The sequence below is a fragment of the Stegodyphus dumicola genome, chromosome 8 (genome assembly GCF_044657685.1).
Source record: "Stegodyphus dumicola isolate Sdum_Otavi_A_Nest chromosome 8, ASM4465768v1".
NCBI lineage: Eukaryota > Metazoa > Arthropoda > Arachnida > Araneae > Eresidae > Stegodyphus > Stegodyphus dumicola.
Window position 1 is genome coordinate 45,176,842 of NC_140775.1, and position 27,479 is coordinate 45,204,320.

The 27,479-nt window shown below is 32.9% G+C and overlaps 1 protein-coding gene across 1 annotated transcript in view; it reads right to left on the reverse strand.

The window, feature by feature from the left end:
• The window catches only part of LOC118197468 (nephrin-like), a 584,671-nt gene that overhangs the window by 275,394 nt on the left and 281,798 nt on the right, over window positions 1-27,479 (reverse strand). Inside the window, exon 6 of the mRNA XM_085822985.1 lies at window positions 24,341-24,508. Within this exon, the coding sequence (XP_085679111.1) occupies window positions 24,341-24,508 (168 nt within the window). The remainder of the gene's footprint in view (window positions 1-24,340; window positions 24,509-27,479) is intronic.

Consider the following 27,479-nt stretch of genomic DNA (forward strand, 5'->3'; position numbering starts at 1 on the left):
ATTTCTTAAGAAATGGGATCTATAATTAAGACACAATAACACGCCGAATAAATACTAATTCAGAAGTCAAACAACAAAAATCAGCGTTATACCTACAAAATTTTCACAGATTTTCTGTGAAAATTTTGTAGGTATAACTCTGATTTTTGTTGTTTGACTTCTGAATTAGTAAATGGGATCTATTTATCAGCCCTTAAAATTTCTCCATGCTGCTTAACTATGTTTTGTAATTTTTACCGTAGAAGAAAAAAATGAGAAGAATATGCAAATCTTTGAAATAAAACACCACAATTTAGAAGAAAAATTTTAAATTCTGCCATTCCTTTTGTCCCATTTCCCACTTTTTAAAATTAAGCTATGAAGTTACGGAATCCCTTGGCTGTCGTAAATTTTGATAAAAAAAAGAGTATAAGGTCATTAATTTAAAAAATACTGCTTTCAGGAACAGAAGAAAGCTTCCTACTTGGAAAAAAGTTTAGTAAAGAGATAATGATGCTCTGTTTGTGGCTAAAAATATTCTGCAGTGTTTAACAATGCTGTTTTTTCAGCGAAAGCACATTAAGCAACCATTCTTCCTACATTAAATTTATTCAATTTTCACTACCCTGGTGTATGTATAAAAGACTTGCTTTTTAAAATTTTCGTTATGTATGATATTAAAATAAGCGAAAGGATAAATGTTATAAACAGGTATCATCATTTATTATACTCTATACGTATCCTAATCTATGCAGAATTATGTTTGGTTTAAATGTAAAATAATATTCATCCACATTATACCTTCGTAGACTGTGATGTCTTTATATTTTCCTAGATATATATTTTTCGCACAGCCATAGTTCACTGAGATAATACACCTAAATCGGCAAAATTGCTAGCTCATTTGGCGTTAGTTGACAGACATTTGTTGCCAAGTGATAAAATATTTCTAACTTATTTCCATGTTCTTAGAAAACGCTGCCCATAAGAGTAAAAAACTAATTGATTTTAAAATTGGACAATAATTAAATTTAAAGGCGTACGTTTTGAAAAAAAAAACAAAACTCTATCGATAGCTGGTTGCTCTCGAAATAGATAGATTTAGATGAGGATGCTTTCCTGTCTAATTTGCATTCTACTCCTGCGGGTAAATCAGTATGCTTAAAACAGACGCTCATGCTTCTAACAATACTCTCAATGTTTCTCATAACATCATATTTTATGAGGTTTATACATAAGGCCTACTAGATTGTAGGATACCTCCAGTGACCGTAAATGATTATGATTTTACTTTGGATGAAGCGGAATTCACTCTTAAAAAGTTAAATAAAGGTAAAGCTCCTGGTAAAGATGGCCTGGCAATGGATATTATTTTAGAAATCTTTGAATGTAATAAAAAGTTCTTTGTAGCTATTCTGAATGAATGTCTTCGGAGGGGAATTTTTCCTGAATGCTGGAAAGAGGATGATTTGGTTTTGTTCAACAAAGAAAGGATAAAGAAGATCCTTCCACTTTTCGCCCCATTTGTACACTGCCTTCCTGGGGCAAGGTGCTAGATACACTCATGACACAACGGTTAAAATATTATTTATTATCGAATAATCTTTTAACTAAAAATTGGTTTGGTTTTATGCCGGGTAAAAGTACTACCCAGGATATAGGCAATTTAATTTCTGATATCTTTCGAAATAGAAGGAATGATAAAAATATTACAATTTTATCCTTAGATGTAAAGAGCTCTTTCAACAATGTTTGGTGGCCAATATGAAATGTTCAAGAAATATCTTATTAATATGTGATTTTCTGAATAAAAGAAAAGTTTCCTTATCTGATGGTAATAAGTCGCATCACAGAAATTATCAAAGGGATTGTTCTCAAGGCTCAATATCTGGTCCACTTTTGTGAAATATTATTGCTGATATAGCTTTAAACATAACCGTAACACAAAATGTTAGTATACAAGCTTATGCTGACGATTTTGTTTTATTGGCCACGGGAAGTAGTAATCATACTATTGCTAAAGCTTTAAGTTTCGCCACTCAAGAATTGGAGAAGTGGTCTTTCCATGTTAAACTCAAATTTGATCCAAAGAAGAGCTTTCTTTCGGGTACTGCCAAAACTAATACTAGATCAATAAAACTAGGTGCAAACTGTATGGATAACCAATTACAGTTTCTAAGACAATCAAATATTTGGGCATTACGACCGATGAAAAGCTCACTTTTATATCTCAGCTAGATCAAATAAAGATCGAATGCACCCATATTCCTAATAGACTTAGTAAAATGAATCTTCAAGGTAAAGTTCTTAAGAGTTTATATAAAAGAGCTATTGAAAGAAAGATATTGTATGCATGTGACGCATGGTGGAATGGAACGGTCCGAATGCGTAACAAAATTTTGCAAATTCAAAGAATCACTTTATTGGGGATTACTAAGTGTTTTAGAACTATTTCCACAATAGCTCTTCAGATTATGGTTGGATGTCCTCCGATCAATATTTTAGGGGAAAAGAATAGGCTGCCTTTAAATTAAAAGCCGGTAATAAAACTGTCGATTGTTTCAGTGACATCTTCTCAGCTAGAGATTTTAACTTTGAGAAAGGATTAGACATTCATCTAGCTTTATTGAAATGGTTGAATTGGTAAAAAGGCCTCCCCAATATGACAGGCTACACAATGTTTACAGATGGGTCTAAATTAAATGGTCATGTGGGGGAAGTCTTTTGTGTGTTCTCGCATAAGAAACTAAGCTTATAAAGGAAATATAGACTTTCTGTCTATTAGGCAGAGTTAGTGGCCTTGTGTTGACTTATTTCTAATTGTGTGATAGATCCTGTAGAAATCTATAGTGACTGCGAAAGCACAATTGTTTCAATTACGGATGTTTGTCCAAGTAACGCTCTAATTAAAGAGATAAAAGACATGCTCATTTTTCTTAGCGCTACCAGAGATATTAAACTCTTTTGGACGAAGAGTCGTATTCGTACCATTGGTAACGAGTTAGCCGATAGATTGGTAAAGCCTGCCACTGAAAATCAAATTATTGATTTTGAAGTAAAGACTTCCTTTAACAGTTTGAAATCCTTGTTGAAAAGAAAAAGTTTGACTCTATGATGGCAAGCAAAGCGGAACGACCCAGATTGTAAAGGAAGATTCACTTATAATTTAATCTCAACTGTATGTGAGAGAAGATGCCTAAGTGACAAGTATTTAAACCAAGCTTTAACTAATCATGGACAATTTTCCTTTTATTATAATAGGTTTTCGATTAAAAATTGTGCCTGTCCATGTGGCATGAGTAATGTCGATATTGAGTACCTGTTATTTAGATGCTCTTCAATAAAAACTATTGTTCTAAGATTTGTTCTAGATATTCCTAAATTTAATACTCTAAAGGATCTAAGTAAAAATACAGTGACTAAATTGAAATTGTCAAATTTTATAAAATATGTATCTGTAAATGAAATAAATTTATATATTGATTGTTTATAAAATTTCCCCGTCTGTTTTAAGAAAAACTAGGGTGTTTATAATATTCTGTTATTTTATTTCTTTGTATATGTAAGTAACATATTTTTATGCATGTAAGTAACATGGTTATATTTTGCAAAATATGTAATAATGTGCTTTTGCTGGTGTAGCTGGTAATTCTCTCCAGCTTGTAGACTTTAAACTCATATTTTAGTTGTTTATTCTGTTTAAAGTTATTTCAGGTTGTATGGTGGTTGTTCTACTGCTTAAGGGGCCTGATTTAGGCCTTGTTTTAGATCTCAATGTTTCTTTAATTGAATAGCTCCTCTAAGTCCTGTTAAGCCTCTAGCGGTACAGGAAGTTTGATCAGTCATACATAATGCCTACCATATATTTGAAACTAGATGTATTAGTACTCAAAAGAGTGATTCAGTACGTTATTTCTGTAAATTTTTCTTAATAAACGTTTTTAGAACAATAAGTAAACACAAATGTCTTAAACTCGATAGTAAAATGCAAACTGATTCAAAATACCCGGGGAAAGTAAAAAAAAAAAACAGGTAGAGGGCTCTGAAATAAGTAGGCTTAGTAATGGAATATGAGTGCGGAAATAGCGCGTTGAAGCAGACAGGTCGATGTATAGCGGTAGGTAAAAGCATTCTTCTGGCGTAATTTGTCACTACACGTGGATTTAAGCGGTGTGCATTGCTACACGAGCTCGGTGCTTAATAACATACATTTTATCTCAGAGGAGTTACCTAACACGGAATAGCTATTCAAAAGAGTCACAGAATAGGATTCTTGTAGGTTTCGGTTTAGGCTTATTTAATTATGGCAAAGCAATCGAGTAGTATCTGCCTAAAATGTGGGGGCCTTTATGGAGTACTTTCTAAGAGAAACAGCCTCGTATATACGTTAAACTTGTGGAAAAACACAAAAGCGCTCGTGCAGCCAGCCCGTTCATCGTGGTTCGAACCCCGGACTGAAGTACCAGTGTTCAGCGACTTTACATTTTGGCCACTGGCGGAGAAGTCCGAATCCCAAGTGCCTACTTTCAGCAGACGCTCTGCTTGCGTCCAAAACCCATAGGTAAACTGCATTTTCAGGAGCTCCGCGTTCGTACAGCGACGCATAGACTCGAAATTGTCATGGGAAATAACGATTTACGAAAGCAGAATGCTTTTACGTATTGCTAAAAGGTGCTCTTTACCACATCGCATTATTCCCTCACAGATAATCCATTACAAAATCTGCTTATTTATGTCCTGTTTACCTAACTTTACAGTTTTGCTAGATATTTTAATCACCCTGTATAGATAGAATATAATCATTAAAAATATTAAATTCTGTTTGCGGTCCTCAGCACAATTTTGTTGGGAGTTGTGGTTTCTTATAACATGACAAGAACCCTGTAGTCTAAAAGATCAAAGAATCTGATACTCTGATTTGTAGCATTAGTGTAATTTATTTGTAAGATTCCTACCTTTAACTTACAGCTAAAAATGAGGAACCTTTGAGAACTGGTAAGCGAATAATTGCTTAGTTCAGTAGACAGAGAGCAAAACTCAAGAAGGGTTAAATACCCTTTATTATTCAAAATAAATTTAACAGTCCACTCAATCTTGAAGCCTCTACTTGTGCCTGAAGTCAGGAATACTAAGAAATAAAACTTAACTAATCTTAACTAAAAAGCCGTAGCTATCAAGATTCTACTAGAGTTGACCCCTTAACGCTAATTAAGGGGGAAGCTATCAAGGGCCTAAAGTACGGTGGAGCGTAATAATGGCTTAAGAGAAAGTATAGCCAAAAGGCGAACGCGCGCTGCTCAGAATCTCTGGCTCTCTAACGAAGTCAGTAGAACTTCAACTTTAAATACTTGTTCTTCCTTCATTTGCATTTAACTGCGTTCCTAAAAACACGTTCTGGCCAGAAGTTGTAAGCTGAAATTAAAAAGCGACTGGTAGTGGCTTAAATTAAACATTAACTGTTAAAAACTTAGGATAAACCTAACAATTTAAACTAGCTTTTAACGCCTCACTGCTGATCAGCCACTGCTTGTTTCATTACAATTTTATTTCTCATGCCGAAATTCTTAATCCAGTTAAAATTTAGGATTTCGCACAGAAGTCTGCTCAAGACATAGCGGCAGAAGTTGCTATACATTTATGCTGTTAATTAATCTTTTTCCAAAGAAATCACTCAGTCAGCTTTTGACTATGAGCATCACTCTCCATTTACTTCGTATAGATTTGTTTACGGTATCTCAAGCGCGCTTCAAGGTATGACTCACTACTGCTAGAGTACTATTTTTGCTGAACACAGACCACTACCTGAAACCGTCATTGCGAAGATATACATTTGTTTGTTACACTAGAACAGCAGTAGGAAACAAATTATTATCAAACGTACTAATAAAAAATCCTTCGTATTACTTCTTACGGCAATTAGTTATAATAAATGATCACATAAATGAAATCAGATTTTTCCCATTGGTATTGCCATTTAGCTAAAGAATAACTCAAGAAGAAATAAATAATTTTTCCGGATACATTTTGCCACAGATTTCCTGAAATAAAAAAGAAAGAAAATATGATTCGAGATTTATTTCTCTTTTTATCTTGAAACGGTTCTCGGAAGTGAAGTGATTTATGGCGGCTTTCAAAGTACTCATTGCCGTCTGATACATACAATATTCATTGACTCCCCGAAGTGAAACTCCTCATCTCTTCTATTCTTAGAATTCATTTCACATGCCGTCTGCTTTATTATTTTCTTCGACTTAAAATATGTTATCAAATTGCTTAACTCTTTCTCACTGTTAACACATATAATTTTATTATTATGTAAGGCAGTTTTGCACATTTGAGAAACAAGTGAGATAAATTTTAATTTTTGCATGCAGTTTTATATAAAAATATAAGTATTAATTAAAAAAATTAGCTAAAAAACTGTAAAGTTCTTATTTTCTCCATGTATTTTTATTTTATTTAGTTACTTTTGTAAATCATGAAATATTTCTTAGGATTTTATCGCCATCAGTTTTCATTTATTTTTTTATAAGTATTTTCCAACTATGTTTTCTATCTCGCAATTTTGTGCGATAATTTTCTATTCAAGCATTTAATTCACTTATTTGGTATTCATGCGTTACATTCTGTGTACATAACAGAATTTACTACCCCAACAACCCGTAACTACCCCACACAGATGTCATCATATAATTTTTAAGGATCTTTGTAACATTTGGTGAAATCTTGCCGAATTCCGCAATATTTTGAAACGATCTTGTCTTCTAGAGTGAAGCTGATCAATTTAGAAACATTTGTTAACAACTATACACTGCGTAATAAACCAAAGCATGCAATGTTCAGAACATTATAAACTGTTGCAATCATTCATTTGCTACACACTGCAGAAGTTATTCAAATACTAAGATTTGCGACTTTTTAAAGACACTTCTCCACAGACCACGCTTTGCAATTCCTCTAGAGTGGAAAAAAAGATATTACCTATACTTATAACCGATATGCCGTCACCTCAGTTAAGGCGTCTGATTGGAGCCATATACTCCGATGCTTTTTCTTGAACGTAAGCTTGTGGATGGTTCTCATTAAATTGTAGTGCTTTTTGCTGCATACCAACGTTATGATTCATCATTGTGATGTAGGCCTTACCACTACTGATCTGGAAACTAAAAATTACTTTAAGAACCAAGTCGGCTGTTCGTGATTTTACTGAATTTTCATACTTTGTTAAATGTGTCGCAGAATCGCTAAAATTAAGCATTCAGTCTTCTTGGATCCAAAGATCTGAGTTCAATCTTTGTCACGAAACATTCTGCTCTAATCCCCACTTATGTTCCAAAGATACAATTTTAACCACTGCTTGCCGATTTGTTTTACTAATGGCTCCAAAACGCTGCAGTAGTTTCAAAAGAAAGAATACTTCAACTTTATGCATTCGTCAGGAATGGCCAATACTCATTGGTTATTTAGCTGTCTCACTACTGTGAATGTTATTCAAGGCCCACCACAGAGAGCGACAGATTTAATAATGAGGAAATTCCATCAACATTTTGATAGACAACACGCCGAAGAATGGATCTGAATGCCTCCTACTTCTTTTCCCCTAACATAAACCACTTGAGAAAACTTTCGTCTCTCAAACTTTTTTCAATTCCCCCTAGCCTCTAAACACTACACATTTATGAACATCTAAGCCTTGTCCAGGACTCGAACCCGAGACCAACATTATGGCAACCAGCAACACTAACCATCATGTGCATCAATCAAAGCGGTGGCTCTTATGCATTTTCCTCCCGTACTGCTGTTTTTAATTACGTTGTATATTTGTTGTTTTAGTATATTTTTATTAACGATTTCAAAAGAATGACGCTTTTGTAGTGTTGGCTAAGGACGAAGAAGCGTTCTTAGTTGCAGAGCAAACGCAATAATTATTTAAACAATAATCATCAATACTGCTACATAAAATAATAATTATCGATACTACTACGATAATTATTGCGGATCCTACAGGAATTAGAAATTCAGCGGAATGGCAACTTTATACGGATCTTATTTTGAGATGGATGCTCCTGTTATTGTGATGTAAGTGATTTGTATATTTATTTACGTTAGGAGTAATTACAGAGGTAGTGTTATCAAATTCTTCATTGAATGCTGTTGTACACTTATCTCTAATCAAATATGACATGGGATAATCGCGAAATATCTGTGAATATGGAGAAATATTAGTAAGTAAAATCACAAGTTATTTACAAATGTAATGAATTACCACATCGTTTGTAATTTTCACTTACGCTTTGAAATGCATTCCCATTATGAAAATAATGAGCAACAATTAATTTTTACTTAAGCTGAACAATTCAGCATGTTATTCTCATTGAATAAAGTAACGAATAAATTATTAAGCACAAGTTCTATGATAAACAATTCCTCTACGTTTTCTAATTAGAATTCTTAGCAACTTGAGGCAAAAGAGATACCCTTTTTATTTTGCCTTCCAGCCAGGATTAGCATTCTAATGAAAATTCTAGACTTTGGATTTGATAGGTATCATGTAATTCGGATAACGCCTGCGTTACTCCGAAATTTAAATATTAAATTCACTATCTCTGGCTGACTAACGCGAGAAATAATTAGATTTCCTTCCTCTAACGGTTCAAAATTCTTTAAAAGTTAATGCTTATCTTATTTTTATTATCATATGATCGTGAAGGATATGCTGATTTTAAAAATAACTTCCATGAAATATTCTTTGAAACACTGCGCTATTGATATCATGCAAATTAATGAAAGCTATTTTAGTAAATGTTAAGAAATATGTTTTGAAATAATGCATTTTTTGTTATTATATACATACAGCAAAATGCTTATTATTTCAAACAAGGAGGACGGGGACTATATCGGTCAACTAAAATTTGATTAAAGCAGAAAGCGGCACCAGTTTCGGATAAAAGATTACGGATATAAATTTTCGTAATTTATTTCATATACTCTCTATGAAACCTTATTTATATTTCAAATAATTTAACAGGCTGTAAAAAAAGGAAAACACGTATTCATTCTCACTTTATGGTACATAATTTACAATACAATTCTCAATAATTTAAGTAATAAAAGGTTTTATTATTACTTTTGCAATTTAAAAAGAATGGTTTATTTCTCAATGAAATTAAAACTAAAATAAAATATGTTAAAAGAACTCTTTTTTAATATATTTTAGCGTTTATTTTAAAATGTGTCCCATAAAGCCTTTTACCTTTGCTCTTTCATAGCAGTTCGCCACATCATTATACCGCAGTATTCCGTAGCTGCTTACGCATCAAAACGTAAGTAGATGGTGAGTATCAAAATATAGGCTTCTTAAAATTTAGTAAGCAAAATTTCTGTTACAATAGTTCTATTTTTAATAGAAATCTATGGTTATATCTTTACTAGAAATCATGTGTGTTTCTTATTTGCTCTGTGTATGAGACGCCTGACAAAGCGTTTAGGAAATGGTCGGCTGTATGGAATTCAATGTTCGGAATTTAAATTTTTTGTAAAGATGTTTTCATTGGAATATTGTTATATTTACGGTTTTAGAGCCATATAACAATAAATAATAAAATAACACAATCATTTTGTCTCCTTTAATTTGAAGTTCTGACGTGCCTTTGACATTTAATCACGTTTGCCTGCTTTACAGCTTCACGTCAAAGTTGTAGAGCTAAGTCGCGCAGACACGAGTTTTCTTAAAAATATATTTTGAAAAGGTCAAGAGAAAGAATGCAGTATAAATTTCTGATGCTTTTTGCGTCTCTAATTGCAATTATTGAAGTTCATATTTTGTCATATTAAATTTAGTCACATTAAGTGCACATACTGCACATACCGCTAAATAGCTGAACGTTTCCTAGAAAACGTTATAAGAAATATCATGTGCTTCAGGTTTATTTCAAGTAATGCTGATACTCGAAAGACTAGGTTGTAGTTATTTAAACGTAGAAATATACTGTTGGAAATTAAAATTGCTACATCATGAAGGCGACATGCAACAAACTTCAGATTTGCATAAAAGGTACTGCATGCTGACATACGCATGTAATTAGCACTCCAGCGCATACGCACAGAGAAGGCATTCGTAACGTCACCTACACTACATATAAAAGGGAAGATTTTACAAATGCAGATACAAATATTGAAACCTATAAATTTAAATTTTGCCTAAGCTTTTTTTCAGCTTTAATATTATTTTCAGTTTTAAATTTCACTTAGTAGAAAAGACATGGATTTATATCGCGGAAACTATTGAAATTATTCCTATATTGGAAGACAAACCAAATATTTGTATAATTTTATACATTTTTCAAATGAATTATATTTCAGATTTTAAAAATTTTTAATAGTAAATTACTTTAGCTGTGCTAAATTGTAATCTTAACTTCTCAGCTAGCATAGCCAGGTAATATTTTTAAAATTGTGATTATAATGAAAATGTTTCTGTTAAATGACAGCAATTTGTCATTCGTTTGTTGTTAGAAAGAAGTGAAACTTTTGTATGATTTCCTGTTAATTTATTTTCAGCAGTATTTGCTTATTAGAATTTGAAATTGCTACGATTGCTCTTGAATTCAACAATCATACTTAATCATGAGTAAATATTTCTTATTAAAGTATTTCAGTTTCTTTTTTTGCTTGAGTTACATGTTTTAGACGAAGCGACCATGTTTAACATCGACAAGTTGTTCGAGGGAGGAGGGGACGATGTTAACATCCTACAAGTGTTAAGCTTCAAAGCTTAGGTGCTAACAAGCTTAAATGATAACACGTAAAAGTGTTCAGCTGAAGGGTCAAATTGGAAGTTATTATTATTTTTTAATATTGCGCTGCTGCTATGGCAACGCACGTGAGCATTACTTGGAAGCCATTGGGCATAAACATTACAAAGTAGTTGCTGAATTTCTTACACAAAATATTATTTTGGTTAGGAGCGAAACAGAGGCTTGTATTTAGTGGCTTCGATACGGAAGAAATTAAATTAAATAAATCCATCTTAAAAAGTCATGCAAAAAAAGAGGTGAGTTTTTTGCTAAGAATAAGTAGTTAAGATAGAGATACGATTGTTTCAAACCATGATGAGATGTTTATTAGTTGGTAACTACTTTTTCATTGCTATACATATCCGCTGCTCTCTTACATTACTAACCAACTAATCTCCGATGATTCACTGGGTTCGCAACATAGTAATAACTACCACCTGGGAGCTTCCCATTACTTTCTTTATCTTCCTGGTCTTGTAAACAAGCTATACTGTTTACATGGACTTAATGCTTCTCACATTATTTTTGCTTTTAATAAACGTTAGTGTTACTGTACATTGTAGGTAATATTGAGCACCGTTTAATTTACACACATACATATATGTACGTTGAACCTAAGGCTTAAAACATATTTTGTATTAACAAACAATAATCGCTATTTTTAATCTTTGCCTTGTGAAAATAAAAAATAGGTCGAAATTTTTACTTTCGTAAGGCAGGATCAATGGAAATTCTTATTTCAATTCCCAGTTTGATCTAAGCAATGTAGTATTATAATTTGAAAGCTAAATTAATAATTTTATATCCCATAGAATGAAGAGCTTCTCATATGATTAATAGTTCGTGAAATTGGTGAGTAATTCAATGAGCTAAGAGAAGTCTGGTTGCATAAAGTAACTTGATGCATAAGGAGAATAAATCAACATAGACATTTGTAATGTCAAAATACTATATGTGAGCCAAATAAAAATCTGTCTTTACATCCAGCTTGAAAAGGTATGAAATCACCCGTGTTCTGATATAAGAATACAATGCATATATATAGCATTTTTCACTTTCGCATTTACCCTAATACACTGTTGTTCAATTTACAATGATTATTATCTATTTCAAATTTGTAACGAAATATTTTATACTGCTTTTGCTTTTAAGCTCTAATAATATAAATAATTCAGTAGTTACAACTTGCTTCTTTTGATGAGAAGTTGAAAATTTGAGATTTTAGGATATTGAATTATTGAAAGAAGAATGCAAGAGCATTCACAAGAAATCTGTCACAGGAATCACAGCTATTTCAAGAAACACTTCGGAGATTAAGCTCCCGTTATCAGATCCAGGAGGAAAACAACATTTACAAAGAAAGAAATTTTAAAGGTGAAACGAAAGCATTTTAAAATTTAATTATCCTACAAGGGTCGCCTAAAAGCTATAGATAAATGTGAAGTCTTATAGAAAAATACCATTACAGTTTTACTATTCTCTCTTTCTTGATATATATACTTAAGAAGACAGGGAGAAAGAGAATATGAAAATTAAGAATTTGAATCAACTCAAAAATAAACTTACAGACTACTTAATATAAAAGACAACAGTAAACAAAGATAGGAATTTAGTAAACAAGGATAGGAATTTAAACCTGAAACCAAATGCGAATTAAACCATGAACAAGCATTTAATTAAACACATAAAATTATTTCAAGGAGCAACCAAGAGAATTATCAACGGAGGCATGTTTCCGAATACTACATGAATGAATTAAATTGTTAAAAAATATTTCATTTCAGAATAAAATTTAAAAAAAAAATATTTTAAGCTAAATCCTAATTAAGCATTTTGAAAAATAATTAAAATAGTAAGCATTTGAAAAATTATTTTTAATTAAATGCATTCATCAATATACAAACTACAAGGACGGGACTATCAAGATAATATGTTTTTATATTTTATTTAAATTGAAAAGAACACAAATATTTTTTTTGAAAGAACATTCTATTCTATTTAGTCAAAAGAAAATAAATTATAAAAAGATTGTTCTCACCTGGAAGGTAAAAGAAGCAAATCATCTTTATAGCACTTCTGAGTAAGAGTTAAAAAATGGCACATGCAGCCAGGTGAAAAATTCAGTGTAAGAACGAGCGTCAGAAATTAGCTACGAGCTGATTTCAAATGTGGTAAAGAGTATGTGTGAGTGCAACTGAATTATGCAAAAATAGCAAATGTCGGAAGTAGAAATTTTTGTGCTATATTGCAAATAGTTACCATAGGTATGGGGTACTAGTTTGTATTTATGAAAAATCAAATCAGAATGCTGAAATTAAATGTGTAATATTATGTATTACATAAAAATGGCAAAGTAGGGGTAAATTGCGTAAATAATTACATAGAAAAAAAACTCGTTAGCAAACGACGTATTAAATATTTCTGCGCTTACCTATATCTTGTATGAAAAGACTCAGAAATTAATTGTCAACTCGCAAAAATATACTTAAATAATCAAAATGAATCATGAAAGACACATGAAAGACACATGAAAGCGCCCAATATTCATAGTTAATAGGAGTAGAACGTTCCCTCCGTATTAGCCAAACGAGAAAATTAAAGGAAGCAAAGCGGTTGTGCGTGTAATGCAAACATATTAAAATCGCGAAATACGTTTGAATTACCCTTTTGAGGCCGGGACTTTGGTAGCAGTAAGAGCTACCAACGGACGAGGAATCTTGAACCGAATGCTTTTCCCCCTTTAAGAAATCACCTCCTATTTGCAACAAAGATTCTTGTATGTACTTTAATGGATTCTCAGAAGGGTGCATCTATGTCGCAAAAGGAAGTGGTTAAAACCCTAGGGACGTCAAATTTGACATTTCACCCCACTATTCAGCCTGGAAAATGGGGGAAAAAGACATGGCCACTAAAGTGGACAACCCCGTCTTCAAAAGGTTAAAATACTGCTTCAGCAGTGAAAGCAAAATTATTTTTCATTGAAAATTAAATTTATACACATGGTATTTTCATAAGTGCTCATATTTTTGTAATTGAAGGAGAAATATGACATCTAAGGTGTTTGCAGAACAGATGTGAATTGGTAAGTTTAGAATTTAAAGTGACGTATGGAAAATATCCATAGTCTGTTACTTTTGCACTTCAAGTTAATTTCTTTTCCCCAAAGCATGAGTCATAACCGTGGCACGTTTGCGGCGGAAGAATGGTACAATCGTCAACTTTGCTAAACCTCTTTTAATTCCTGATGTGCGGAGCACACAATACGATCGTAAATAAAGGAGAGGGTGTATGACGTTGAAAGAGGCCTATTTTTAAAATAACGGACTACAGTTAAGAGAAAAATATATTCATCTGTGCGTATAATAGAACAGAAAAAACACTTTGTTAATAACAGGGATAGTATGCGTCGTCTGCGCTTGGCCCTGCTGATAGCCCTGCTGGTAGCCCTGCTGATGGGCTACCAGTGGCCAACTGGCTAAAACAAAGGAACTTTGGTAAATTCGCGCCCTGGCTAACGGGTTGGCTATATAGGCATTTTTCTTGTCGAAAGATCGTCAGAGAAGGCACTTCTTCCTTTAAATAGTGAATTTTCGAGCCCTAATCGATTAAGGAATGAAAAAGAAACAGCATAAGAGAGTTTAACTTCTGCTTAAATTCACATATGTCATTGCTTTTCTATACAGTATCAAAGAACACAAAGGCTTCCAAGAAGGTTTTATTGTACAGCCAATAATTTTAAGCCGTTTACTACAAATTTTATCTCACCATGTTTCTAAATTAACTTGAATGTTTTTCAGCAACTCTAAAGGGCTGTGCTCTAAATGTATAGAAACGAAGAATACACAGTTCTTCAAACAGCTATAATCCTAATAATTATTTATCATCACTATCAATTTAGTTAAAACTAGTATAAATATGTTTCCCCGAATCTTATTCTTTGTTTTGTAACTGATGCGTTTTCGAGCATACGTACGTACAAGTCCTCTAGCAAAAAGAAAATTGTTATTAATTTATACGGTATGCATTTGTTTGTTTAATACTCAACGTATCTAATTTATTTGATATTTTTATCATTTTTACGTGACAGCTTCTTAATAGCACATGAAATTCATATAAAAAATGCATAGCTATTCAGAGGAAAAGGAACACCTTTCGAGTCTTTGTTCAAGGTGAAAAACATTATTGCTACTAAGTTTTAATAGTTTTTTTAAATGCTTAAATAAATCGTAATTTAATTCAGTATGCTGTCTTTTTCGCTAAATAATATAACTACGCACTTTCACTGAAGTAGCATATTTTTTAAACAGAAAGCCATTACAGTAAAAAAAAAAATTAAAAATTACGTACCAGCATAAAATTAAAATGCAAGAGAAATTTAGCTCAATAAAATATTTACAGCAAACATTTCGTTTACTTGCCGTAATAAAATTAACATTCATTTTTTACCCTCAAGTTCTTCAACAATTGACTTTTTGCCGAGCAATAAATACGAAAATAAGAGTAAGAACAGATGAAATTTTAATTTAGGTAAGTAGAACTCGCAAGTTAAAACATTAAACTCTAAATAAAGGACGACAGAATTAAACTTCACCAGCTATGTAATTCCAATAAGTGGAATGCATTTTGCTCATAATAGGAGGAAGAATCCACGAAATTAAACGCATCACGATTACGTATATTTAACGGAAGTTAATTTTAAACTTAACTCCTCTTCTAAACAATTTAATTACTAATACAAAACTGCTTTGCAAGTTATGAGCATATTTCTTTGTTATGTTCCTGAATTAATGATTTCCACCAGTATGGTTAGTTTTGATGCACAAAGTCTATTTATAATACGCATGCATAATGTATAGACAGTAATAATTTCTAGAATGGTAGTATCATCTTATTTACATGGAAAACGTTAGCAGAAATACGAGAAATATAGCAGTTAAACGTAAATGTAGTTAAATTTGGTTAAGATATATATAATTAAATTTAGACATTTGAGTAAAAAAGAATCGCAGTTTTCTTAAACTAAGTTAAAAAACTTCTTAAACTTTCATAAACTGAAGAGTTAAGGTTTCCTTAAACTTTCTAACTTGTATGAGTAAACAATGAGCACTAAATATGAAAACGCAATATTTTTCCAAAGCTGTAATTCTCAAATACACAAATATGTATTTAACGGCCCACCAGCGGCCGAGCGGTAAAGACGCTGAACACTGGTAGTTCGCTCCGAGGTTCAAATCCCGCGAACGGGCTGGCTGCATGGGCGTTTTCATGGTTTTCCCACGAACGTGTATACGAGCCAGTTTCCCTTCAAAAGTCCTCTACGAAGGCATCCCTCCCTTTAGGCAGACCCGCTATTATTTCCTTTATAGTATCATTTAAAATAGATTGTAACAAAGTGAATCTTGAAATAATTTTCTGAGAACAGGATTCCTGGGAAATGTCAGTAAACAAAATCTCTGCTCACAAGGCAATTCTCGTAATATTCAGTTTTTTCTAATACAAAGGGAAACGATTCTTTTCATTTAAGCTTCCTTTTTTTCGTAATATTCGGTTACTTTACATTTTCTTGTAATGATAAAACAATACTGAATCGCAACAGACAGTTAGATAAATAACGCAAAAATAAAAGATAGTTGGCGATGGAGCGTTATTTTGGAATTTCACGAAATTTTATGGTATTATTTTCTCATGCGCTTGATTCTCAAAACGAAAATATAAGTTAATAAAATAATGAATAGAAACGCAAAATATACATACGCAGTTATTATTTTCTATGTATACTAACTTAGTGAGTAAAATTACTGGCTAAATAAAAATGAAACGTTTAATTTTTTAAATGAACAAATAATAGAATTTATTCCCCGAAATTTTCTGCTTTTCCTCAAAAATATTTAAACACGATTTTTATGCTGTTCTCATTTCTTCTGACAGACTAAAGGTAATATTCATCTACAATTAATCTTACTTCTCGAACAAAGACTTCTAATAAATACACTTGCAAAAGAAGTTTCAGAGAATATAACTTTTATCATCAACGTTCCTAGCAGTAATCTTCGTTGTGTAATAAAGAAAAAGACAAATATGCCTGTTCCATGTCACTTTTCTGAGCAAGAGAAAAAAAAAAAAGGAGCAAAAAAATCTTCCCAGATTCAGGAAATCTACTTGTTATGCTTGCTCCCTTGTCTGCTTCAGTTATTACATTACTCAGCAGACAACGCCACCTGGTGGGGAATATGTTACAAGTGGTAAGTAACATGACATATTTCTTTGAGGCAATCTCGGCAGATAATTTAAGAAACATAGCTTTTATGCACTTGTTTGTTTCGGGTAAATTCATTCGCTGATGATGTTTAAAATGGTTTTAATATTAGAAAAGAAAGACGCTACAATAGAGCCCATTATTCCAAAATAATTAGGGAAATATAAAAAATAAAATTAGAAAACATAGATTCTTATTCGTTATCAGCTGAAAATACATTTATTACGTATTTGAAGAAATGTGCGTGATACATTTTTTAATTAAAGAATCAGTTAAATTATTACAAATCAAAGATGAAAACAAAAAACACTTGAAATTACGTTAATTACGAAATGAGATCACAATTATCGAAAATGTCAAATAAATTATAATTAAAAAAATTGTTTGCATCGTTACATAAGTATGTGAGGCTGAACAATGCCAACGTATTTGGATTGCTGCACAATGGGCACAAATAGCGTTAAATCTATATTATTTTAGGAAACAGAAAATAAAGTAATTTAAATTATGCACTGACAAACCAAAATATTGTGACCATCCCCCCATTTTTCAATGAATTCGTCTGGATGACGTGGAGGCCACGCGATTAAGTGGAAATGGTATTTAACTGCTATTGAAGAAGGTAAGGAATCATTCTTGCATTTACTTCTGCTAGTGATGGGAAAGGCTTCTGATCGAAGCGAATTTGATAGAGGGTAATTTTCATTGGCTTGAGACTCAGAAAGAGAATCTCTGAAACTGCACGAATGGTATCTTGTTTTCAATATACAGTTGTTAGTATTTATGCAAAGTGAATAAATGACGATGAAACCAGCAGTAGACGCAAAGGTGTTGAATGTACACGCATCATCAAAGAAAAAGGACGTCCTAAACTGTCTCGCTTGGTACAGCAAAATTGGCGCGAAGCAGTAGCTCAGCTGACAACCCCAATATAATACAGATCCAAGTGCAAAAGTTTCGGATAGAACATTTCAACGGACACTGTTGGATATGGGACTGCGCAGCAGACGTCCCAGTTACTTGCCTCTGCTGACTAACCGTCATATTCAACTACGCCTACAGTGGGCCTGAACCACATCGAGCCTGGACCGAGGATAAGTGGAAGGCAGTTGCCTGGTCAGATGAATTCTCATTCATCACGCCGATGCTCGTTTCAGGGTAGGCCGTTTTCCAAGCGATCAGTTGCACCCCCTTGTACAGCAGGTCATATACAAGCTGGTGGTGACGATATTATGCTTTGGAGAACGTTCTCATGGGCGTCCCTGTACACGTAGTTGTAGTAAAACAGACTATGAAAGCTTCTAACTATCTGAACATAACTGTGGATTAGTTGAAACCTTATATGGCGTCTCTCTTCCCAGCTAGAAATGGAATCTTCCAGCAGGACAAGGCTCGTCATGTCACAAAGCTCGAATTGTGTTGGAGTGGCTCGAGGAGCATAAGGGTGGAATCAAATTAATATCCTGGCCACCTAACTCGCCGGATCTTAACCCGGTAGACCACATTTGGGATGTAATGGAGTAGCAGCTCAGAGTTCAAATACTACCATATCGTAGTATCTCGATTTTGAGTGACCACTGAGTAGATATTTAGTCATCTACCAAGAACTTGTGACATCCATGGCAAGATCAGTTTCAGCTGTTTTGCAGACCAAAGGTGGCGCAACACTTTATTGAGTAGATGGTCATAATGTTTTGGCTGTTCAGTGTGTAAAGGTATAATAAATTAGGAAAACAGTAACGGAACGTAAGTCTCAGGTCGTCGGGCGTACAGTCCACCTTTATGCAGTCGACTCGACACAGTTTGGTAGGATACTGGGAGCGCTGCAATAGCATAAAATGAGACGCCTGCTGTCATGCTGTTAGTAATCTACGGCATCTTGCACACAACAACAGGAAGCGATTTTCTGCTGCTGTGGTAACCTCCGGCGCTCAGACCCATATCCTCTACAGGAGCTTAATCAATTGTGTAATGATTCCATTTGTCTTTTTACGGCAGGACGATGTACATTAAGCTCTCTCGCTCAGGGGGAATGTTTTACACTTGCTCCCAACATTCCCACAGCCCTTTGACGAATTTTATCGTGCACATGTCTTCGGCTCATGCTTTTCGGTTTGGCTATCTCGGATAACACGAATTATCGCTGCTTGCGAACTCTAGCATAGGTCCGGCATGCCCTTTTTAAAGTGTTGTGACTAAAGATCGCGTTTTATACTAATTTTGGCTGCCTATTAGCAATCGGTGATGCAACCTGTACTTCATATGCAAATTGCATGTTTGAATTTCCTTTCTTACATTAGTACCTTCTATTTTAGCATTTGTTGCTTATTTTTTAGTACGAATGTATATACAGTAATAACAATATTGCATAAATTACTGCACATCGAAGTCGAAGTAAGGTGCTATAAAAAGGAGTTTTACAATAATAAGTTGAGAAAAATTAACAATTTTATAAATTTATTATAGAATCGCACGGAAGAAAATATAACCTGTTTCTTAATTACATTTTCCCTTCATTTAAAATTCAGCAAATCAGCTAGGTATACTTTGTCATGCAAAATAGGAGTTTTAGCAATAAATAAAAATATGCTGGTATAGATAATTAGCTTACGCATAAATACGTAAATTAATAGGTTCTGATTTTACCTATTACCTATTTACCTGAAAGTTTAAAATGTTCTAGTTTAAAATGTGCTATTTCTTTCCTATTTTAAATGGCATAGATAAAACATATTAACATTTTTGACAGAGAATAAAATTCGGCGAATGAAGTTTTTTCTATTCTTGAAGAGATGATAATTAGTAATAAGAATATCTAAGCGTAAATGCAGTTACAAATCATAATTTATTAATAAGCTATTATAATTTTTTAAACTTTATTTGAATATACCAGATTCATTTGAATTTCTTTGAAGTATGAATAATTAAAATCTGTGTTTAAAAAATAAAGTAAGATTCATTTTTAGTATTTATTTTCAATATAAAAACTGCATATAAAGATAAACTAAACTGATTTGGTTTGTGCAAAGCATGTGAAAAATCTTTTGTACTAGTAAGAAAGGATATCATTATTGATGAATTTTATGAGGAAATCTTTATCATGTAAACATTTCAGTCAATTTTATGCACCCACCAAGCTAGCTCATGGTAACTTATCTCGGATGTATTATTAATGTTTACTGGATTCAGCCAACTGGCTGCTAAAGGTTAGTGGTTCTGAAAAATATTGTTGACATTCACGAAGCATATTAAACACAATTAAATTATTAAAATTAAATATTCACAAATTCATGTTAAGAAATATATAACAAATTTTACTCTGAGAAATAAATTTACATTGCTGGCCATGAAGGAAATGAAATAAAAACAAGATATTTATTGTACTTAAAGTGATTGGCATGAAGACAAAATGGTTAAATTTGTAAGCAGTTTGGAGGTTTACAGGGGTGCAAAATTAGTAGAAACAGCTGCCACTCATGGCATCGAAAACGGCCCTTTACCTGGTTAAGCATGGAATCAAACTGAGGTTGCATGTCAGAAACTCGTCCCAAGCTGCTTCACGTCTATGCCACATTTCATCAACCATATTATCTGGAGAGGGATGGCGGGTGGATGTTTTCAATGGGTTACAGATCTGGAGACCGTGCAGGCCAGGGCAGCAATCCAATACCATTTCTATCGAGGAAGGTCAGAACACGACGTGCATAATGTGATCTTGCATTATCTTGTTGGAAGATAAGGTACAACTACTGGACGTATGATGTCAAAAATGTACCAATATGTGTTCAAGTTAGCGTTGATCCTAATTACTGATGTGCGTATCTTGCGCCCAATTGCTACTCAAACCGTTAAAGTTTAAAATGTTCTATAGGGCCCCTATGCTGATATCGAATGCAAACAGGCGACCTTGCGGTCTCCTTGGATCCTCCAGACACGTATACAGCCATCGGGATACTGCAAGAAGAACCGGGACTCTTCTGAAAAGACGACGTTGTCCCACTCCTATATCCAGCTTTGTCGTTCGGCGCATCAGAGTCGCCGTCTCTCTCTATACTGCATTGTCAAGGGAAGTCGAAGTAATAGTCGTAGTGTTGGTAGACCACGCGGCTGGAAACGTCGACACACCGTATGAGCGGATATTAGGCGTGTTGCAAACATGCCTATTTCCTGACAAATAGTCCGTGATGTGGTTGTATGGTTTTGCAGGGCTGACCTCACAGTATGTCTGTCCTCTCGGGCGTTAGTCATAGGAGAGCGTTGAGATTCTGCATGGCGTTCAGTTTGACCCTCAACAACCCATGTCGAATAGTGCTATGGGCGATATACGCACTCTCGATAGGCAACGATCCTACCTCTATCGTATTATGACACTTACTGGTAAGCATTTCTTCTTATTATTCGAAGTATAACACGATATTCTGAGCAAACGCCGACATTACAAAGCGCTTTCCGAATGAGAAATACACAAGACACCTTTTCTTTTCTGCAGTGTTTCAGATGTCGTTTCTCCTTCCTGCGTAGTCTAAATGCGCTGAAATACTAATCATTTGCATATCCCATCCTCTTTTTCCTTTCATGTGACTTTGACGTTCGATGGCCAGCAGTGTAGAATTATTTCAAATATTATTAAATTTCATGATTAGTAACATATTCGTTGAAATCCAGTTTACAATTTTACTATATTCCTTATTACCAAACAATTATATGAAAATAAATAACTGCTGTGAAGGTCAATGTATAAATTCTATCATGGTATTTCTGGGCAAGGGTGGCTGGATATTTTCATCTGAGTGCACGTACATGCATCCATCACATGTAGTTTTATTGTGTTGAATAGGAATAACCTCATATTAAATTACCAACTAATTTTTAGCTTGAAAATTATATTCATTTTAATTTTTATGCGGTTCTATCAATAAACAAAGAAATTGTATGTGCCCAAACATATATTCAATACTAAATAAAAAATAAAATTTTGCGTCTGAAACAAATACTTTAAAACTATGTCTACTCAAGCAGTAACCAAATGAAATAAATCTGTACATTAAATATGAAAAATCAAGTATGGATAATAATGTTTTTCAAATGTTCGCAATTGGCAACATTAAGAGGCAAGGTTCTGAAAATGAAAATTAGGTTTAGAAAATAAAATTACAAATTATTTACTGTGTTTATTAACTAAAAAATATAAAGATACATTTAATTGAAAATTAATCAGAAGCTTTTTATATGGGCTGCCGATGTCAGCAGTGACGTTCCTGCGAGAGTAGCTTCGGTTTTTCAACTGTTCAGTCGATGCGTATGCAAAATAGATTTACGTTTCCTGCGGAATTTGTATGATTTATGGTGCAACAAAAATAACACATAGAAATAAATTAAATGCAGAATATAAAATGTGACAGCAGATAACATCAAATAGAGCTAAACTTCATTATTTCTATAATACACCCCTGTCATTAAATATAATGCAAAGGTAGGTAATGCTTGGAGCACGGGTATGCTATTAATGAGTAAATTACATTCATTTTTTGTTAAAAGTTTTAATAAAAATATAATTTTCTTTAAATGTCTTTACATGAAGTACCCATAACATACTGATCTACGTTAAATATAATTTTAAGATATATTTTTCCAAGGGCCGGATGGGATTCCCCGAAAAAATCTCAGTTCTTCGTGAGTCTACTAAACAATTTGCACTATTCGGAAAGCGAATGATGAAAATGAGAATATTTAAGAATTTCTTAATGAAAACGATGTTTCTCATTTTGATTCTGAGCTAAAAATCTTAGTATTAAAACTAGAAGAAGTTCCTTAATGATTTTTATATTCAGGTGTCTATGAAGGTTATGAATTCTGAAGTATTCTGTTAGGCAGGATTTGGAATTTTGCTGAGAATTTTGCTCTGCTATACTTTTGACCACTCTAAGGAAACGACAGAGCCCAAACTGAAAAAGGCTACTTAAAGCTAAGTCTCGGGATTTCAGATTAAATGCTTTCTTTAAGCTTTAGACAAAATTAACGTGATGATATTTTTTGAAAGCAGCTTGTTGAGACCTTCATTGAGTTTTCTTTGCGGAACTTTTAATGTATTCTTTTTAAGAACGAAAATGTTATTTTTCAATACGTTTTGTTTTAGTATTGGCAATCATGCTGACAGTCAGTTTTGTTTATTATCCGAATTAGAATTATTAAGAAAACAGACATTATGCATAATTTTAATTCTAACATCGAATATTCTAATAAATAAAGATTTTGACTCATATTTTGTAATTTTTTAAATTTTATTAAAAATATCCATTCAAAATTAATCACTTGTTTGTTAGACTCGGCGAGGGGAAAGAGATGGATACAAATCAAGAACATTTAGAATTCATAGTATGTGGGTCTTTCTATATAATAGCATTTAGAATTCATAGTATGTGGGTCTTTCTCATAAGACATACCTTTTTCTTACTATATATATAAAGCGAGAGAGAGAGAAATATAATATTGCAACTGCTTTACCAATACTGGAAAACTATTAAGAAACTATATCTCCACAATTAAGCGCTTTTAATACAAGATCCTTTAAAATTCAGTGAGTTTTTTTAAAAACATTTTAACATTTTACTGATGCAACCAATACCAGTCTTATTATGCTAAAGTATAAGGACTCTCATTATTCTTTTACGTATTTCACAAAAGCTCAGTGTATTCATTTTAGCTGATATGGAAGACATCTTTGCGTCACTGAGAGGGTTGACTTGGATATATTGGAAAGACAGTGATGCCTCAGTTGAAAGGAAAGTTTAATGGCAGTTACTGGGCTCTCTACTATAAGAGACCATTGACAAATATCTCGGTTACAATTTTCCACAACAATACTGCTAATTCGAGACAGTATCTTAAAACATGTTTTATTTAGATAGATCAGATGTTGAGGACAAAACGATAGCACGTTAATGTGGTTGTTAGCATGATGTTACCTGAAATAATAGTGAAGAAACTGTCATTTTTAAGTTCAGATTTTATAATATCATTACCAGACACAGTAAAAGTACGGATGACAACGACCTAAGAGACTCAAAACGATTCCTTAATCAGTTGCAGAAATAGGAAGTGTAGTATTCACGCTGCTAGTTTTGTTTGCTGTGCCCAAGGAATTATATTAACTTGTATTAAGTATTTCTCACACAGAACCTATGACCTTAAGTTTATAAAAGTTAAGTAAACTTTACTTAGTAAAGTTATCTTGACTTAAGTTCATAAAAATTTAATGTTTATAACAAGCAATCTTTCGTATAACGAAATATGCATTCAAATGACTTACATAAGACACTCAAGAAGACGTTAGTTCTCAATGGTCTGGAAACTGCTGAATGTTCACCAACACAGCTGTAAATGGCTCCATTGTCATCTAACTTCGGAGACAAGGTAATGGAGATTGAAGTGGTTTTCAAGGTTGAAGAGGATTCGTCTTCCTTCATAGGAGTAATATCTACAAATAAAAATCAGAAAAATTATTCATTTAAGTTAAGATTGCATTTACACTCTCTTAATCCTTCTTTTAATAATGGAGACTCTGTATTCCTATCGAAGTCTCATGTGTCTATTTTTAATATTAAATTGTACATTATTAATCCTATAATGTTAAATAACACAATACAACTAAACTAAAAGTACATGATTTACTGTAAAAATAAGTTCACGATTGCGTAAAGTAATGCTTACAGATAAATTAATTTAAGGATTGAATTTACATAATACGAGCTAAGCAATTCTTTACGTAAATATCTTTTAATTTTTTTAGTATATGTAATGTGTTGGGTATAAAGTCATGTAATAAAGATGGGAGTGGGAGGTTTTGAAGCTATCACTAGTTAAGTTTCAGAATTTTGGTTTTCCTGGAAACCTGTGATTTTTAAAGTGAGGGGTACATTCGCTTATGGTTTAACAAAATAACGTTAACTGTCAATGAAAGGGCTATCAGAATACGTGGCAGGAACATTTATGAAGAATATCTTTCAGAAGAATTATATTAGCTAATAATTCTATGGTGAAAGGAATCACATGATATTTTTATCCGGATCGTTTTGATAAATACAGATTGTTTCTGCACCAAACACTCAGTATTTGATTCCTCTTAATTATTAGTTGTTACATTTTCTTAATTTTAACATGATGTTCGTTGAAATAATGCAAAGAGGATTAATGAATTCCAAAAGAGCATTAATGCCCTTATAAAGATAGTGTTTGAAGATAACATCAGTGTAATTCTTTCAGTCTTTGCTTGCAAAGAATGTCGAATGTAAAAGGGTAATATACTGAGAAATGTTGATTTTATGTATGGTCTGCATGTAAATGAAAGCACTCATGTTTACACTGTTGTTTTATATCTCATTCAATAGATGCAATGTGTACAGTAAAACACGTGCATTCTGAACTATGAACTGTTTTGTAATGATCCTTTTCATTTAGGTTAGGTATTAGAATGAAGGACGAAAGGTCATATTATAAAATCCTTTTAAAATCATAATTTATTATTATTTTATGCTATTTATGAACGTAAACTAACTTTTATTATACCTTATAACATTCTTACGAGCACTATTCCCGAGAATAATGTATCAACTATAAAATACAAACATCTAGTATTGTTAGGAATATAAAAACATCGCATCTTCTATAAAAACACATATAGAAAGTACTTAAATTTTCAGCAAATTTCAGCAAATTCTAAGACATCTTAGAATAATCTGAGAAGCCACTTCTGAACATCTGAGAAACTTTCTTTTAAATCGTTATACAGTGAAAAACTACTCTTACATTTTAAATACTGAGGATAAACGTCTTGCAAATACTGTTGCTAAAAATAATGAATAAAAGCCCCCCCTCCCCAAAACATGCATGGTGATTAAATTAAAAAAAAATCTGATGTGTACACCACCTCACTTCCTTGTACGGAATATTAAATTATACGCATTTTTCCTGCATTTTATTTAAACTTATTGAATAGAATTAAATCTACTTCATCAATAGCGCATAAAAGACAGTAGAATAAATGCACTCTTTAAAATTCACTATATGTATTTACCATAGCGACACTCTGGCGCTAAGTTCACTTAACAGCGTCCCATGTCATCCATTTTCTAACTCAGAATGCGCAAATGTTATATCATCTAAATAACTAGCTAATCATTGCCACGTGTTCTATTCAAATAATAAACCTAAAGCGTTGTATAAAAAAATAAACAAATAAAAAAGAAACAGTAGCAGTTTTTCACAGACCACTCAGCAATGCCTACCAAATGCGCATGCGCTACTCGTAAATATTCTCCTCAGTCTAAGCAGACTGGCGACAGTATGTGCTGCTAATTTTTCAATATTTTCAAGAAGGCAGATTTTTCGGAGCACAAAACTAAAAGTTTCGTTTTTGTCCCACTCGGCAAAAAGACACTGAAAATGCAGAAAGAATTAATTCACGATGCTGTTAAGTTTCAAATGTAATCAATTATGGCTGCTATGGTAAAAAATATAGGCTTAGCCCACTTACACAACTTTTAAATTGCTGATAATTCTACAAATATTGCATGCAGATTAACTAAAGGCATAAAATCCTCAACCGTAAGATAAGAACGACATTGTTCAATCACTTTTAAAGCAAAATATACACAATTTGGCAACATATAAGAATAAAAAAAGCTCATTGAGCCGAGTAAAGCGTGGGTATATATATGTATATGCATATACGTTTGGCAACCAAAAAGGGAGTTGCACAACTACATGTTATAGCAGCTCTATATACGAAATTTCAACGTTCTGAGGCTACTCGTTTTTGAGTTTTGTGAAATACATACATATACGTAGACGACTATGAAAAAATCTCTTCTGAGTCCATTTTAAATCAATTTTACAATTCCTTTGGGGAAAAGAGTCCTTTATTCTGTTCTTATCTATAGATGTCACGCAAACACATCGTTTATTTGCATTCGATAGCAGTCAAAATGGATATTTTAAAAGGAATTTTTCATGATTACAATACTTCCTTTGCTTCGTACAAGGAAGTAAAAGCGCTAATTTTATATCTCTTTAATTCTGTTCATAAATTGCACACTTAAAATAATTACAGCTTCTAGAAATAAAAATAAACCTGAGAAAAAAATACAATTTCTTCATTTCTTCAAAGTTTTCATGAGATGTTTAAGATAACATTATTTTCTTGGTTTTAGTTTTTCTCTTAACTTTGAGAATATATACTACCCGACATTGAAAATGCAACACCAAGGAGGAGTAGCCAGAAAGTGATGTAACTCGGTAATCGGGAGAGAGAAAGCAACGAACAATAAAAGATCATTATTTCGAAATTATATGCATAATACAGAACGAGAACAACGTCGGCTCAGTAGGTTGTAGGACCACCTAGGGCGGCGATACACGAAGCAACACGTCTGGATACAGAATCAATGAGA